General features: G+C 44.0%; 1 protein-coding gene across 1 annotated transcript in view; it reads left to right on the forward strand.

Annotated features, from left to right (window-relative positions):
* The window catches only part of SRGN (serglycin), a 15,272-nt gene extending 5,151 nt beyond the window's left edge, over positions 1-10,121 (forward strand). The window contains exons 2-3 of the mRNA XM_008073095.1: positions 3,496-3,643; positions 9,512-10,121. Of these exons, the coding sequence (XP_008071286.1) occupies positions 3,496-3,643; positions 9,512-9,761 (398 nt within the window). The 3' untranslated portion in view covers positions 9,762-10,121. The remainder of the gene's footprint in view (positions 1-3,495; positions 3,644-9,511) is intronic.
* The last annotated feature ends 3,437 nt before the right edge of the window (positions 10,122-13,558 follow it).

Consider the following 13,558-nt stretch of genomic DNA (forward strand, 5'->3'; position numbering starts at 1 on the left):
CCCGGCTAATTTTTTTGATTTATTGTAGAGATGAGGGCTCGCCAAGTTGGCCAGGCGGGTCTCGAACCCTCGGGCTCAGGCAATCCACTCACCTCAGCCTCCCAAGGTGCGGGATTACAGACTGAGCCACCGAGCCCGGCTAGATGTTGCATTTTTTTTTTTGAGTTGGAGTCTCACTCTGTCGGCCAGACTGGAGTGCAGTGGCTGCTCCCGGTCAGCGCAGCCTCGACCTGCTGGGCTGCGGCGATCCTTCCGCCTCAGCCTTCCGAGTAGCCGGAATTACAGGCGCGCGCTACCACACCCGGCTGATTTTTTGATTTATTGCAGAGATGAGATCTCACTGCCCAGGCGGGTCTCGAACCCGCGGGCTCAGGCAATCCACTCACCTCAGCCTCCCAAAGGCGCGGGATTACAGGCTGAGCCACTGAGCCCGGCTTTTTTTTTTTTTATTGTAGAGATGAGGTCTCGCTGCCCAGGTGGGTCTCGAACCCGCCAGCTCAGGCAATCCACTTACCTCAGCCTCCCAAAGGCGCGGGATTACAGGCTGAGCCAATGAGCCCAGCTAGATGTTGCATTTTTATACCACCTACAGGAGGCGGCTTTTTTTGTGTGTGAAGGAGTCTCATTACAGGTTGGAGCGCAGTGTCAGGATCACAGCTTACTGTAACCTGGACCTTCTAGCCTCAGGTGATCCTTCCACCTCAGCCTCCCGATTGACTGGAACTACAGGCACGGACCATCATATCCAGCTAATTTTTTTTCTTTGTAGAGAGGTCTTACCTAGGTGGGTCTTGAACTTCTGGGTTCAGGCAAGCCTCTCTCCTTGGTCTCCTAAAGCAAGTGACTTTTAAGTAGCAGTTAGATGCCAGACTGATGCTGCCTCAGTAAAGATTCAGAAAGGAGTCGGAAAAGAAGAAATAAAGAACTAAACTGTGTGAAATACCAACCACATGCAAAGACTTGTGCTGATTGCTTCACATAAAATGCTTCACATTTTATCTCATTTAAACAGGAAATCTTGATGAGTTCTTACCAACTCAAGTATATTAAAAAAAACCCAAACAGACAAGATAGGTTGGGTACAGTGGCTCAAGCCTGTAATACCAGCATTTGGGGAGACCAAGGTGAAGAGACTGCCTGAGCCCATGGGTTCAAGAACAGCCTGGGCAACTTGGTGAGACCTCATCTCTACAATAAATCAAAAAATTAGCCACTGTGGTGGTGTGTGCCTGTAGTTCTGGCTACTTGGAAGGCCGAGGCAGAAGGATTGACGCTGGGGTGGCCGGGAGTGTGCCACTGCACTCTAGTCTGGACGATGGTGAGACTTCAACTCAAAAAAATAAATAAAATAAAAAATAAACAGGAATTCTTTGGGATACAATTATTCACATTTGAAAGACTGTGAATTGAGAATCACAGAGGTACTAAATGGTAGAATGGGAATTTAAGTTTAAATTTATAAGCTGCCTGCTATCAGACATAGATCATTGCTGTCTTCCTCCTTCTCATCAGAGAAATGAGCATTAAAGCGCTCTGACCACAGTGCTAGGCACTATTCTAAGACCCTAACATTTAAATCTCATTATTAGAACTCCCCCCATCTTATATCCCTGAATCACAGAGAGGTTAAGCTGGCCAAGATCACACAGCCAGCAAGCTTGAGACATTGAACTGTCATCTCACCTGCCTTATCCCCAGCCTCCAGGTAGTGACACAGTTAACCCATATTGGACAGAGCTGTCCCAGACCAGATATTATTGTAAGTTATACTCAGGAACCATAAGGAAAATGATGACAGAATAATAGTTCCAAAGAAAAGAAAGAAAGAAAAAAACAATGAGAGAATACTTGCTTTTTTTTCTTCAGTAGAGTTTTTAAATGTTTATCTTGTTGGAGGAATATGGTTTGTTTCAGCAACTTGGAAAACAAAATGAGAAAAAAAAATCACCAAAGATTCTATCACTATGGTTATTTTTCTGTATTTTCTTCCATTTTCCTCCAGTATCTGTTTATATAATTGAAACAATTCTGATTTTTCACTCATTTTTAAATATAGGTTTTCCTATGCCGTGTAGTTTTTTCCATGACAGCTACTTTTTAACCGTTTGGTTGATATTCCCTTATGAGTGAGTACCTTGTATCCTCTCTGAGTGTTTTCCATTGTTTGGTGCTGGGCTTCTATACCACCCTTCTTTCTTTTCAAGGATTCTAGACATCCTTCTTCTTACTAGGTAGTTCTTAGTAACAGTTGTTGAAGTATGTGCTGGGGGTAGAGAGGAGAGGAAGTTTTTCAAGGCTGGTGAAGTGTTTTTCACCACCAGGCTTCTACCCTTGCTAAATTGCAGAATGAAGATCGTATCCCATGAGCTAATTAAACATCTCCTATACAACCTCATAATATCAGATTTGGAGGTTTTTCTGTGGAAATTAAATTCAAAAGAAACGGTGAGAGGCTGGGCTCGGTGGCTCAGTCTGTAATCCCAGCACTTTGGGAGGCCGAGGTGAGTGGATTGACTGAACCTGCGGGTTTGAGACCCACCCAGGCAACTTGATGAGACCTTGTCTCTACCATAACATAAAAAAATAAAACTAAAAAATTAGCCGGGTGTTGTAGCACATGCTTGTTGTTTCAGCTATTGGAGGGCAGAGGTAGAAGGATCCCTGGAGCCCAGCAGGTCGACGCTGGGGTGGCCATGAGCGTGCCGCTGCACTCCAACCTGGGCAACAGAGACTCCAACTCGAAAAAAAAAAAAAAAGTTGTGAGAGACTTGGATATTCTGACCTGCCTGTCTCTCTGTGAATAGAGAAGGTTTGTTCTTCTGAAATCTGCGTGCAAAGAAACAGGACAAGTTTTTATCTACTTTTCATTTCTAAGTGCACGGTATGGCCTTAAGACACAAGAACTAGGGTTCCATCATTCTCACCTGTCCTACTCAGCACATTCCTGAACATTTCTGAACCTGGTTTGTCTCAGCTCCATAAAAAGAGATAGGTTTGGGGGTTAAATGGGTTGGAGTCCTGGCTCCTCCACTTAGCACCGTGGCCTCAACTTTCCTATGTGAAAAACGGAGATAACAGTACAAAACTAAAAATAGTTATTATCAAGTGTCTACTATATGCCTGGAACAATGTGAAGGTTTTTATATGCATTTTCTCATTTAACTTTTGTGACAAGCATATGGCACAACTGATTGTTGACAGTGAAGGTTCAGAGAAGTTAAGTTTCTTAACTGTCAGTAGCAGAGCTGGGACACCCCCCTGGCAGCTGATTCTGAAGCCTATTCGAACCTTAATAAACTCTGCTGCTTTTTGGAGGGTTATGTAAAGAAAAATATCTGTCAAGGGCTGGGTGTTGCTTTTATGTTAACAGACATAAAACCTGGCTATACCTTCTCTCAAAGTTAAAATCTATTTGGTTAACAGCTTCTTAGGGACAGAATGATTTGAGTTTGTGTAATTGGTACTTATTAGCCACGTGATTCCTTGTTTGGGCAGGTTATCCCACGCAGAGAGCCAGGTACCAATGGGTGCGCTGCAGTCCCGACAGTAATTCTGCAAACTGCATTGATGAAAAGGGACCCATGTTCGAACTTCTTCCTGGTGAATCCAACAAGATCCTCCGTCCACAGACTGACCCTTTCTCGTAAGTGAAATTTTCTCTGATTTTAAAGTGGTTGTAATTTCACAACCTCTGTTGAAATCTTGGCACAGAGGTGGGAGGACTATCCAGAGTGTTTTTCTTCAAGTCCCTGCTTTCACGGTTTGATTTTTATTGTGCAGTACATGGTAAAACTGTACTGTACATAGTGGCATGTGAGATGTGCAAGTATACGTGATTCATTCATGTGTTTGCAAGGTTTTTTCTTCTGTGGGCAGCAGAGATGATCATTGAGTACTTTTCACTAACAGGTATGGACAATAATTTAACATTGTTTTGTTTATTTATTTGTTTATTTATTTATTTATTTAGGGTCGGGTCTCTGTTGCTAGGCTAGAGTGCAGTGGCATACTCACAGCTCACCACAGCCTCCACTTCCTGGGCTCAAGTGATCCTTCCACCTCAGCCTCCCAAGTAGCTGGGACTATGAGTGCACATCACCACACTTGGCTAATTTTAAAAAAATTTTTGTAGAGATGAGGTCTTACTATGTTGAGTAGACTGGTCTTGAACTTCTGGGCTCAAGTAATTCTCCTGCCTTGGCCTCCCAAAGTGCTGGCTTTGCAGGTGTGGGCCACCACATCCGGCCAACATTGTTTTATTTATGTAAACAGAACATATTATACATTAAAATTCAGTAGTCAACTGAATGGATAAACAAAATGTGGTATATCCATACAAAGGAATATTATCCAACCATAAAAAGAACAAAGCACCGATAAATGCTGCAACATAGCATAACCTTGAGAAAATTATGTGCAGTGAAAGAAGTCAGAAACAAAAAGCCATATATTGTATGATTCCGTTTATATGAAATATCCAAATTAGGCAAATTCCTAGAAATAGAAAGGATATTAGTGATTCCCAGGGGTTTCTGGGGAGAAGTGGTGTTAAAAATGTTCTGAAATTAGATATTAATGATTAAAAAAAGAAATTAGGGAAAGAAGAATAATTGACCATGACCTAAACAAAAATCAAACCTCTTCTTTATCAAATAAAACCTGTTTTAAACTTGCAAAAAAGACCCAGTATAAACGCATAAGTCGCAAACAATTGAATTATATTAGAATCCATTATTCTTTCTTTCTTTTTCTTTTTCTTTTTTTTTTGAGTTGGAGTCTCACTCTGTCACCCAGACTGGAGTGCAGTGGCTGCTCCCGGCCACCGCAGCCTTGACCTGCTGGACTCCAGCGATCCTCAGCCTTCTGTAGCTAGAACTATAAGCACATGCTACCATACCCGGCTAATTTCTTTTTTTGTTGTTGTTGAGTTGGAGTCTCACTCTGTCACCCAGACTGGAGTGCAGGGGCACACTCCCGGCCACCGCAGCCTCGACCTGCTGGGCTCCGGCGATCCTTCCCCCTCAGCCTTCCAAGTAGCTGGAACTACAGGCGCATGCTACCACGCCTGGCTAATTTTTTGATTTATTGTAGAGATGAGGTCTCGCCAAGTTGCCCAGGTGGGGCTCGAACCCGCAGGTTCAGGCAATCCACTCGCCTCAGCCCCCCAAAGCGTGGGATTACAGGCTGAGCCACCGAGCCCAGCTAGTTTTTCTTTTTTGAGTAGGAGTCTCACTCTGTCACCCAGACTGGAGTGTAGTGGCATGCTCACGGCCAACACAGCCTCGACCGGCTGTGCTCAGGTGATCCTTTCGCCTTAACCTTCCAAGTAGCTGGAATTGTAGGCCTGCACCACCATGCCTGGCTAATTTTTTTATTTATCATAGAGAGGAGGTCTTGCTATGTTGCCCAGGCTGGTCTTGAGCCCATGGGCTCTGGCAGTCTTCTCTCCTCTGCTTCCCAAAGTGCTGGGATTACAGGTGTGAGCCACCATGCCTGGCAGAATCCATTATTTCAATTAATACCAAAGTTACACAGCATGTAGCAAAAATATATTAAGAAAGGGGCTATCATAAATTAAGTTTAAATCTTCACACTCAAACCTGGAAAATCACTCTCCTCAAAGCCAGGTAAATCATCATGTCCCAAACTAGGTAAACGCCTCCTCCCTGTGGGGATCTGGTGACTTTCTTCATCACTGGTATTCACTTCATTTTTTTTTTTGCTTGTTTGTTTGTTCTTTTTGAGTTGGAGTCTCACTTGGTCGCCCAGACTGGAGTGCAGTGGCTGCTCCCGGCCACCGCAGCCTCGACCTGCTGGGCTCCGGCGATCCTTCCGCCTCAGCCATCCAAGTAGCCAGAATTACAGGCATACGCTACCACGCCCGGCTGATTTTTTGATTTATTGTAGAGATGAGGTCTCGCTGCCCAGGCGGGTCTCGAACCCACGGGCTCAGGCAATCCATTCACCTCAGCCTCCCAAAGGCGCGGTATTATAGGCTGAGCCACCGAGCCCGGCTGGTATTCACTTCATTAGAGATTATGTCATCACAATTCTCAAAATGTAGCTTTGCAGTCCTACGCCTGTGATCTTACTTTATGCCCACTGCATTTAGGTTTTAAATGCAGTGTTGGGCACAGTGGCTCACGCCTGCAATCCCAGCACTTTGAGAGACAGAGGCAAGAGGATTGCCTGAGTCTAGGGGTCCAAGATCAGCCTGGGCAACTTGGCAAGACCTTTTCTCTACAATAAATCAAAAAATTAGCTGGGCGTGGTGGTGTGTACCTGTGGTTCCAGCTACTTGGAAGGCTGAGGCAGAAGGATTGCCTGAGCCCAGCAGATCAAGTCTGTGGAAGCTGTGATCGTGCTGCTGCACGCCAACCTGGTCAACAGAGTCTAGTACTTTAAGTCATGGATTTCAGTAGTATTTCATTCAAATCTAAAATGTTGGGGGAATAACGCAAATTCTCCAGAACAGCTTTCACGCCATTTCTTCTCTCCTTGCATCTCTCCTCTTTTCCCTCCCCAGAACTGTACCTTTGCCTCTCACTCTGACACTCTGCTTTCCTTCCCATCAGCAGGGATGAATGGTCCCTGCTTCATACTGTTCCTGGGCCCTTTTACCCTCAGATCCATACCTTGTCCTTCCCCTCCCTGCTCTGTATTGGAGTGGGGAACTGACCCCTCAAGTCTGCATTTCTCAGGCTCCTGGGTCCATGGCTGACTTTGACCCAGGGGAGGCACGGAAGGGAGATTGGAGAGCTTGGGAGGAAGGGAGAGACCAGCATGTTTCTTCTCACTCCCTGCCCTAAGCGACATCTCTGGCAGGACTGTGCCTCGTCCATATCTTCAGCTCCCACCAGATGCCCCTATTCCCTGGGCTCAGGTAACACAACCTCCTTCCACCATCCCTCTAGCCCAGGAAGGGAAGTCTATTCTTGCTGTTGTTAATATCTGGGTTACCCCCACCTGGCTTCACTTCTCCTCCATCACATGTAAGAGGAATCTCCTCTGTGCTAATTATTTGGAGACATTTCCCAACTGGACCCTGGCGGTTGCAGCATCTAAGGCCATCTCTCTTTGTGGCTGGCATCTTATCCTCATGCGCCTTCTCCAGGACTTTAATTCTGCCATGACCTCTCTGAGTCCAGCGTCTTCTTACCATCAGTGCACAGTCATACAGTACCCCCGATGTTTAGGTAAAAACCCTCCTTTGACTCTGTATGCTGCCTCCAGCTGCTGCTCCTTCTCTGTTCCTCTTCACAGTGACACTTTCTGAAAGGGTCTCCTGTGCTGGATATCTGCTGCTTCCCCTCCTCATCCCCCTATGGTTGGACTTCTGTTTCTGTGGCTTACCCAGAGTGCTTGTTAAGGTCATGATTACTCCTGGTTAACATGTCCACTGATTACTTCTCCATTTTCAGCTTACTTGACCTCTTAATTTTCTTCAAACGCAGTTGATGGGCCGGGCTCGGTGGCTCAACCTGCAATCCCAGCACTCTGGGAGGCTGAGGTGAATGGATTGCCTGACCCTACAGGTTCAAGACCTCATCTCTACAATAAATAAAAAATTAGCTGGGCATGGTAGCATGTGCCTGTAGTTCTGGCTACTTGGAAGCCTGAGGCAGGAGAATCGCCAGAGCCCAGCAGGTCAACGCTGGGGTGGGCATGAGTGTGCCGCTGCATTCCAGCCTGGGCGATGGAGTGAGACTCCAACTCCACCCCCCCCTGCAAAAAAAAAGCAGTTGATGACTGGGCATGGTGGTGCGGTCCTGTAATCCTAGCACTTTGGGAGACTAAGGCGGAAGTATCACTGAACCCAGGAGTTTGAGACTAGCCTAAATAACATAGCAAGACCTTGACTCTACAAAAAAATTTAAAAATTATCTGGGCATGGTTGCACTCACCTGTAGTTCCAGCTACTTGGGAGCGACTACCTGAGTTGTGATTGTGCCACAATACTCCAGTCTGGGTAACAGAGTGAGACTCCAAATCAAAACAAAACAAAACAAAAACCAGAAAGCAGTTGACCTCTCTCCCTTCTTTTTTTTCCTTTTTATTTTAAAGATGTGGGGGTACAATTCAGAGTTAGGTATACAAATGTTCATTTTGCATGTACCCTTGTTGATGAGGTTGGTTATCCTCCCCCACCCCACCAGATTACCACTCTGCTAATAATCCTGCCCCTGTCCTCCCCTGGCAGTTTTCCCTCCTTTGAAATGCTTTCTTCTCTGGGCTTCTATGACCCCACATTATCCTGAGTTTCCTCCGATTTCTCTGCCTGTTCTTTCTCCTCTGGTCAATATTTAATATGCTGATGCGGCCTGGCCCAGTCTTGGGCCCCATTCTCTATCTACATGTTTTCTTTAGGTGACCTTTGTCAGTTCCACGACTTTAACTACCAAATTTGTATTTCAGCTCTGACATCCTAAGCTAAAGCAGTCACTGGTCAGTCTCTATTACATTAGTCTATTTCATTTCTCTGTCCCATCTATGATTTTCTTAATTTATTGATTCACTTTTTATTGTCTGTCTTTCCCACAAAGTTATACACGTCTTGAGCAGGGACTTCATCTGTCTGTCCCAATCCATGCCAGGCTTTCACAGCAGGGAGCAGATGTTCAACAAACATTTATTGAATGCATACATACCAAAAACTCTAATCGGTTGTATCGACTGTGGTTTGCTATTTGCATGGAGAAAATAACCTGTAGGCTGTGACACTCAACTTTTTTTTGGAAAGCAGGATTTATTGAGAGGATAGAAAAGCTCACAGCGGGAGGGGACCCGAGGGGATTGCCTGACAGACACTCAATTTTTATCTTCGATGTTGTATTGCCCTATTCTGCCATCGAGGGCTGGCACCATTGCTCTGATCATTTGATGCTCATTGAACTTTTAGCTACCACACTCAACCCAGAAAGTAGGCTCACCTTTCAGCACTCTTCAGCTGAATGAATGCAGGCTGAGGGCAGGGTAATTTTTGGATCTATTTTTTGGAAGGAAGTTGAATGTTAGTATTCTGGTATATATAATGCTTAACTTGTTACAAAGGATTTCTCTAAATTGAACTGTATTGAAGCACTGTAAATTATTAGAAGTTTTGTGGAGATTTTAATTTAGGAAGAAAAAAATGTGTGTCCGAGATGACTTAGTTGCTTTTCCTTTCTTTAGGGAGAGAGTGGAAAAGAGGCCTTTTTCTAAAAAATGAGTCTTTAAGTAAATTTCATATACAGGATTGCTATGCTGGCAATAAGGAAATTAACGCTGTTTATATGAGTCTGCAATGAGTAGGCATGGAATTGATCAGTGCAATGAGTTAGATACAATAAGCATAGGTAAACATTTTTTTTAAAGCATTAAATAATTGGGAAGCTGTAAAAAAATAATAATTGGAAAACTTTTAACTCTTTTAATTTGAATAACTGGGCAGCTGCATTTATTTCCTTATTTTAAAAAGACATAATTATTTTCCCCATATGTTAAATTTTATTGTTTTTATTTTCTACTTCAGGATGACAAGATTCCAGAACTTGAACGATATTTTCCCCCTTTCTGAGGACTATTCTGGATCAGGCTCTGGCTCCGGCTCTGGCTCTGGATCAGGATCCGGAAGTGGCTTCCTAACTGAGATGGAACAGGAATACCAACCAGTCGATCAAAGTGATGCTGTCTATGAGAGCTTTAGGTCTTTTGACAGGAATCAGCCCTCAGACAAGCAGGACTTGGGTCAAGATGCATCAGAAGAGGATCTTATTATATAAAAGAGAGGGTTTCCCCACCTTGACACCAGGCAATGTATTCAGTATATTTTGTGTACCGTGGTTAAATGATTAATCTTGGAAAAAAGAGTTTTATAAAAATTTTAAAACATCTGAAAAAGAAACTTAAGTTTCATCACCTTTTTTTCCTCATGAATTCTTGAAGGATTATGCTTTAATGCTGTTATGTATCTTATTGTTCTGGAAATACCTGCATTTTTTTTACATCATATTCAACCAATATCACTATGAAATTGGATTGCCATGTCTATAAAATTGCTTTAAAGAATAAATCATGCTGTTTTAAAAAATTCAGTTAAGAAGTACGTTGATAGGCAATATTTACCTAAGTCTTCAGGAACGTGACTCTGATTATGAATTATAGATATGCCCCTTTTCTCCTATCCAAGGCATGGCCCTGTTTAGCTTCTGAGATCAAACAAGATTGGGCACGTTCAGGGTGGTATCACCGCAGATAATATGCCCCTTTTCTTACAAAAACAAAACAAAAACCAAGGAGAAACAGTGAATTTGGAGAGTGGGTATTTGTCATGTGTGAAGTGTGCTATACTGTCACCATTGGATGTGTCTGCAGAGCTGGTGGACATTGTTTATCTAGAAGTATGATTGCTGTTACAATTAGAAAGTTAAGGTCCCAATAAAAGCACAGCTGTGCTCTCAATACCTCATGCTGCTTTACCTTTATTTCCTGGATATCTGTGTATTTTCAAATGTTACTCTATTAAAGCAGAAATATAACCAAAAGGTTAAGTTGTCTGGGATCTCTTGTTCTAAAGTCAAGCAATAATTTTTTTGTTTGTTTTTTTGGCCAGACATTTCTCTAGAGGTTTTATCAACAAAGTGTCTTTAAAATTATTCTACAGTGCGTGCAAATTTTATAACCAGAATCAAGTCATACTAGCTAGCACATAAAGAAAGCAATCTTGCTTTAGCAACAGGGTTGTATTTGTCAAAGCAATTCCTCACCTGAAGGACAATCCCATCTCTGTTCTCCTTAGTTTTGAAAAGCCTGTCAGCATCACTGTCATGGATTCTGTTTTGCACTATCCAGATATGCAGAACTGAGAGTTTACTCAAACTAATCTCTGCTGAAGACAGCCACTTTGCCTAAGATCACGCCCCCTTGCAGGGCAGCCTGCGTCCAGTGACTGACTGGTGTGGGCGTATATAAAGGCCGGATGCCTCTCCTGAACTCAGAAAGGCCATCACAGATTCAGAACTCCCTGTGGGGAGAGCTAAGGCATTGCTGGGACTACTTTTCAGTTCAATTTCTTTCTTTATGCAGTTTTGCTTCCCTTCATTTCCCTAAGAGAGCTCTCTTAGAGATTTTCTTCTAGTTTCCATCCCAGAATTTGTTTCTTGAAGAATACACCATATGACAGTTGATGCCAGGAGGAAATGTGTGCTAAGATGGGATTTTGAAGTTAGATTGCCCACCGCCTGGCTGGCAAAGAGAACCCCATCCCTGGCTGTACAGGAAGTACAGGCACAAAATGGCAGTGCAATTGTGAAAACTTTCATTGGTGATGAAGTCGGATGCTATATCGTTGGAAGGGAGTGAACTATACTAGACATATGAGAAATATAAGGACAATGATACTGGATGGCTATTGCTGGAATTAATTAATGAAAAAGACATTGAAAGTCCCAGGATATAATCGTTAAATGCTAAATGTGAAAACCTATGGGTCTCCTTGCGGCATATTACACTCCTCTTCTGCAGAAGGGCTGAAAGAGCTGAGGAACAGTCCCAGGTCTTACTCATAAGAATAACAGAATTCCAGCCAGGTACAGTGGCTCACACACCTGTGATTCTAGCACTTTGGGAGGCTCAGGTGGGAGGATCACTTGAGTCCAGGAGTTTGAGGCCAGCATAGGCAACAAAGCGAGATACTGTCTCTACAAAAAATAGAAAAATTAGGCAGGCGTGGTGGTGTATGCCTGTAGTCCCACTTGGTCAAGAGGTTGAGGAGGGAGGATCACTTGAGTCCAGGAGGTCGAGGCTGTGGTGAGCCATGATAGTGCCACTACACTTCAACCACTCCAGCCTAGGCAACAGAGCAAAATCCTGTCTCAAAATAATCATAATCATGATCATAATCATAATAGCAGAGTTCCAAGAATATTACACTGTCAACCTAGCCAAGTCTCTTATGTACGCTCAGGTTCCTCGCTGGGAAAAAATGGGACCTCGAGAGCTAGGGACATCTCAGTTGATACATTCAGGTCTTAAATCCTCAGATTACTTTGAACTCTAAAGCTACAGAAGAGACCCACTCTAATGCTTTCCTCTTGAGGATGAGAGGTTTCTACCCTTAAAGACTACATGTACTCTCCTTCAAGATCTGTTTCTACCTCTCCTCCTAGTCACCAGCTAAATAGCAAAGTTAAGTCACAATATAAACAACAAGGAAGTGTTGGACTTGCTAAGGAGGAAAGGTAACATACTCCGAAGGTCCTGTAGAACTTAGCTAATACAGACCTTAAAAGCTGAGAGAGCATTTATGAGACTTGATTCTAGAAGTCCTTGATCCAGGGACGGAAACAGAACATAAAGTTGGATAAAGGAGTGTTTAGCAATATTAGTGTAGTCTCCTGGGATACAGGTGTTAACACCCTGGCAAGGACCCCAGGAGAAAGTGTTGACACTCTGCTACAATTGCTCTAAGAAGCTTGGAGAAAGTGACACCTCACTCTCAAGTGACTAGAAATACAAGAACTGCCATGGCAGGCAGTGGAAAAGGGAGTCAAAAGATTTAAGGAAATGAGCATGGGCCAGGCTCGGTGGCTCAACCTGTAAGCCCATGCTTTGGGAGGCCGAGGTGAGTGAATTGCCTGACCCCGCGGGTTCGAGACCCGTCTGGGCAACTTGGTGAGACCTCATCTCTACAATAAATCCAAAATGAGCCGGGCGTGGTAGTGCGCACCTGTAGTTCCAGCTACTTGGAAGGCTGAGGCGGAAGGATCTCTGGAGCCCAGTAGGTCGAGGCTGCGGTAGCTGGGAGTGTGCCACTGCACTCCAGTCTGGGCAACAGAGTGAGACTCCAACTCAAAAAAAAAAAAAAAGAAACGAAAAGAGCATGAGAATGAACAGACTATGTGAGCCTTGCAAACCCACCAGGCAGCTTTGTTCTGCAGGTAGGCCGAAGCAATGAAGGAGAGCTTGGTGAGAGGAACCAGCACTTCTGAGCCATCTGTGGCAGCTGTCCTCCGAAGAGCAGGGCTGGTGATAGGAGGTGTTATAGTACTGGGCTCATTAATAGCAGTAGGAGTTACGGGTACCAAAATAACTGCAGTCAGGTGGTAGTGCTCAGCCATCAGAAGCCAAGTGCCACAAGTATCATAACGAACAGCAAGCTTGGGGAGGTATCCACAGTGTCAGGAGGTGGCATCTCTTGAGGAAAGATGGTTGAACAGCCAGCAAACGTATTGCTCAATCTATTTATATTAGTCAGGGTTTGCCAGAGAGATAGAACCAGTAGGAGATATATAAAATCTCCTATATATAATAGGTTTATTAAGGTAACTGGCTCATGTGATTTTGGAGGCTGAGAAGTCCTATGACCGGCTGTCTACAAGCTTCCTCAGACTAGGGAAGATAATGATATAACTCTCAGTCTGAAACCAAAGGCCTGAGAACCTGCAGAGTTTCAGGGAAAAGTCCTGGAATCTGAAGAAGGCTGGAAGACCTGAAGTTCTGATGTACAAAGGCAGGAGAAGAAAGACATCTGAATTCCAGGAGAGAGAGAGAGAGAGAGAGAAGGAGAGGGGAGGAGAGG

Source organism: Carlito syrichta, unplaced genomic scaffold (genome assembly GCF_000164805.1).
Source record: "Carlito syrichta isolate Samal-C Ts95f unplaced genomic scaffold, Tarsius_syrichta-2.0.1 Scaffold315646, whole genome shotgun sequence".
In the NCBI taxonomy this organism is placed as follows: domain Eukaryota; kingdom Metazoa; phylum Chordata; class Mammalia; order Primates; family Tarsiidae; genus Carlito; species Carlito syrichta.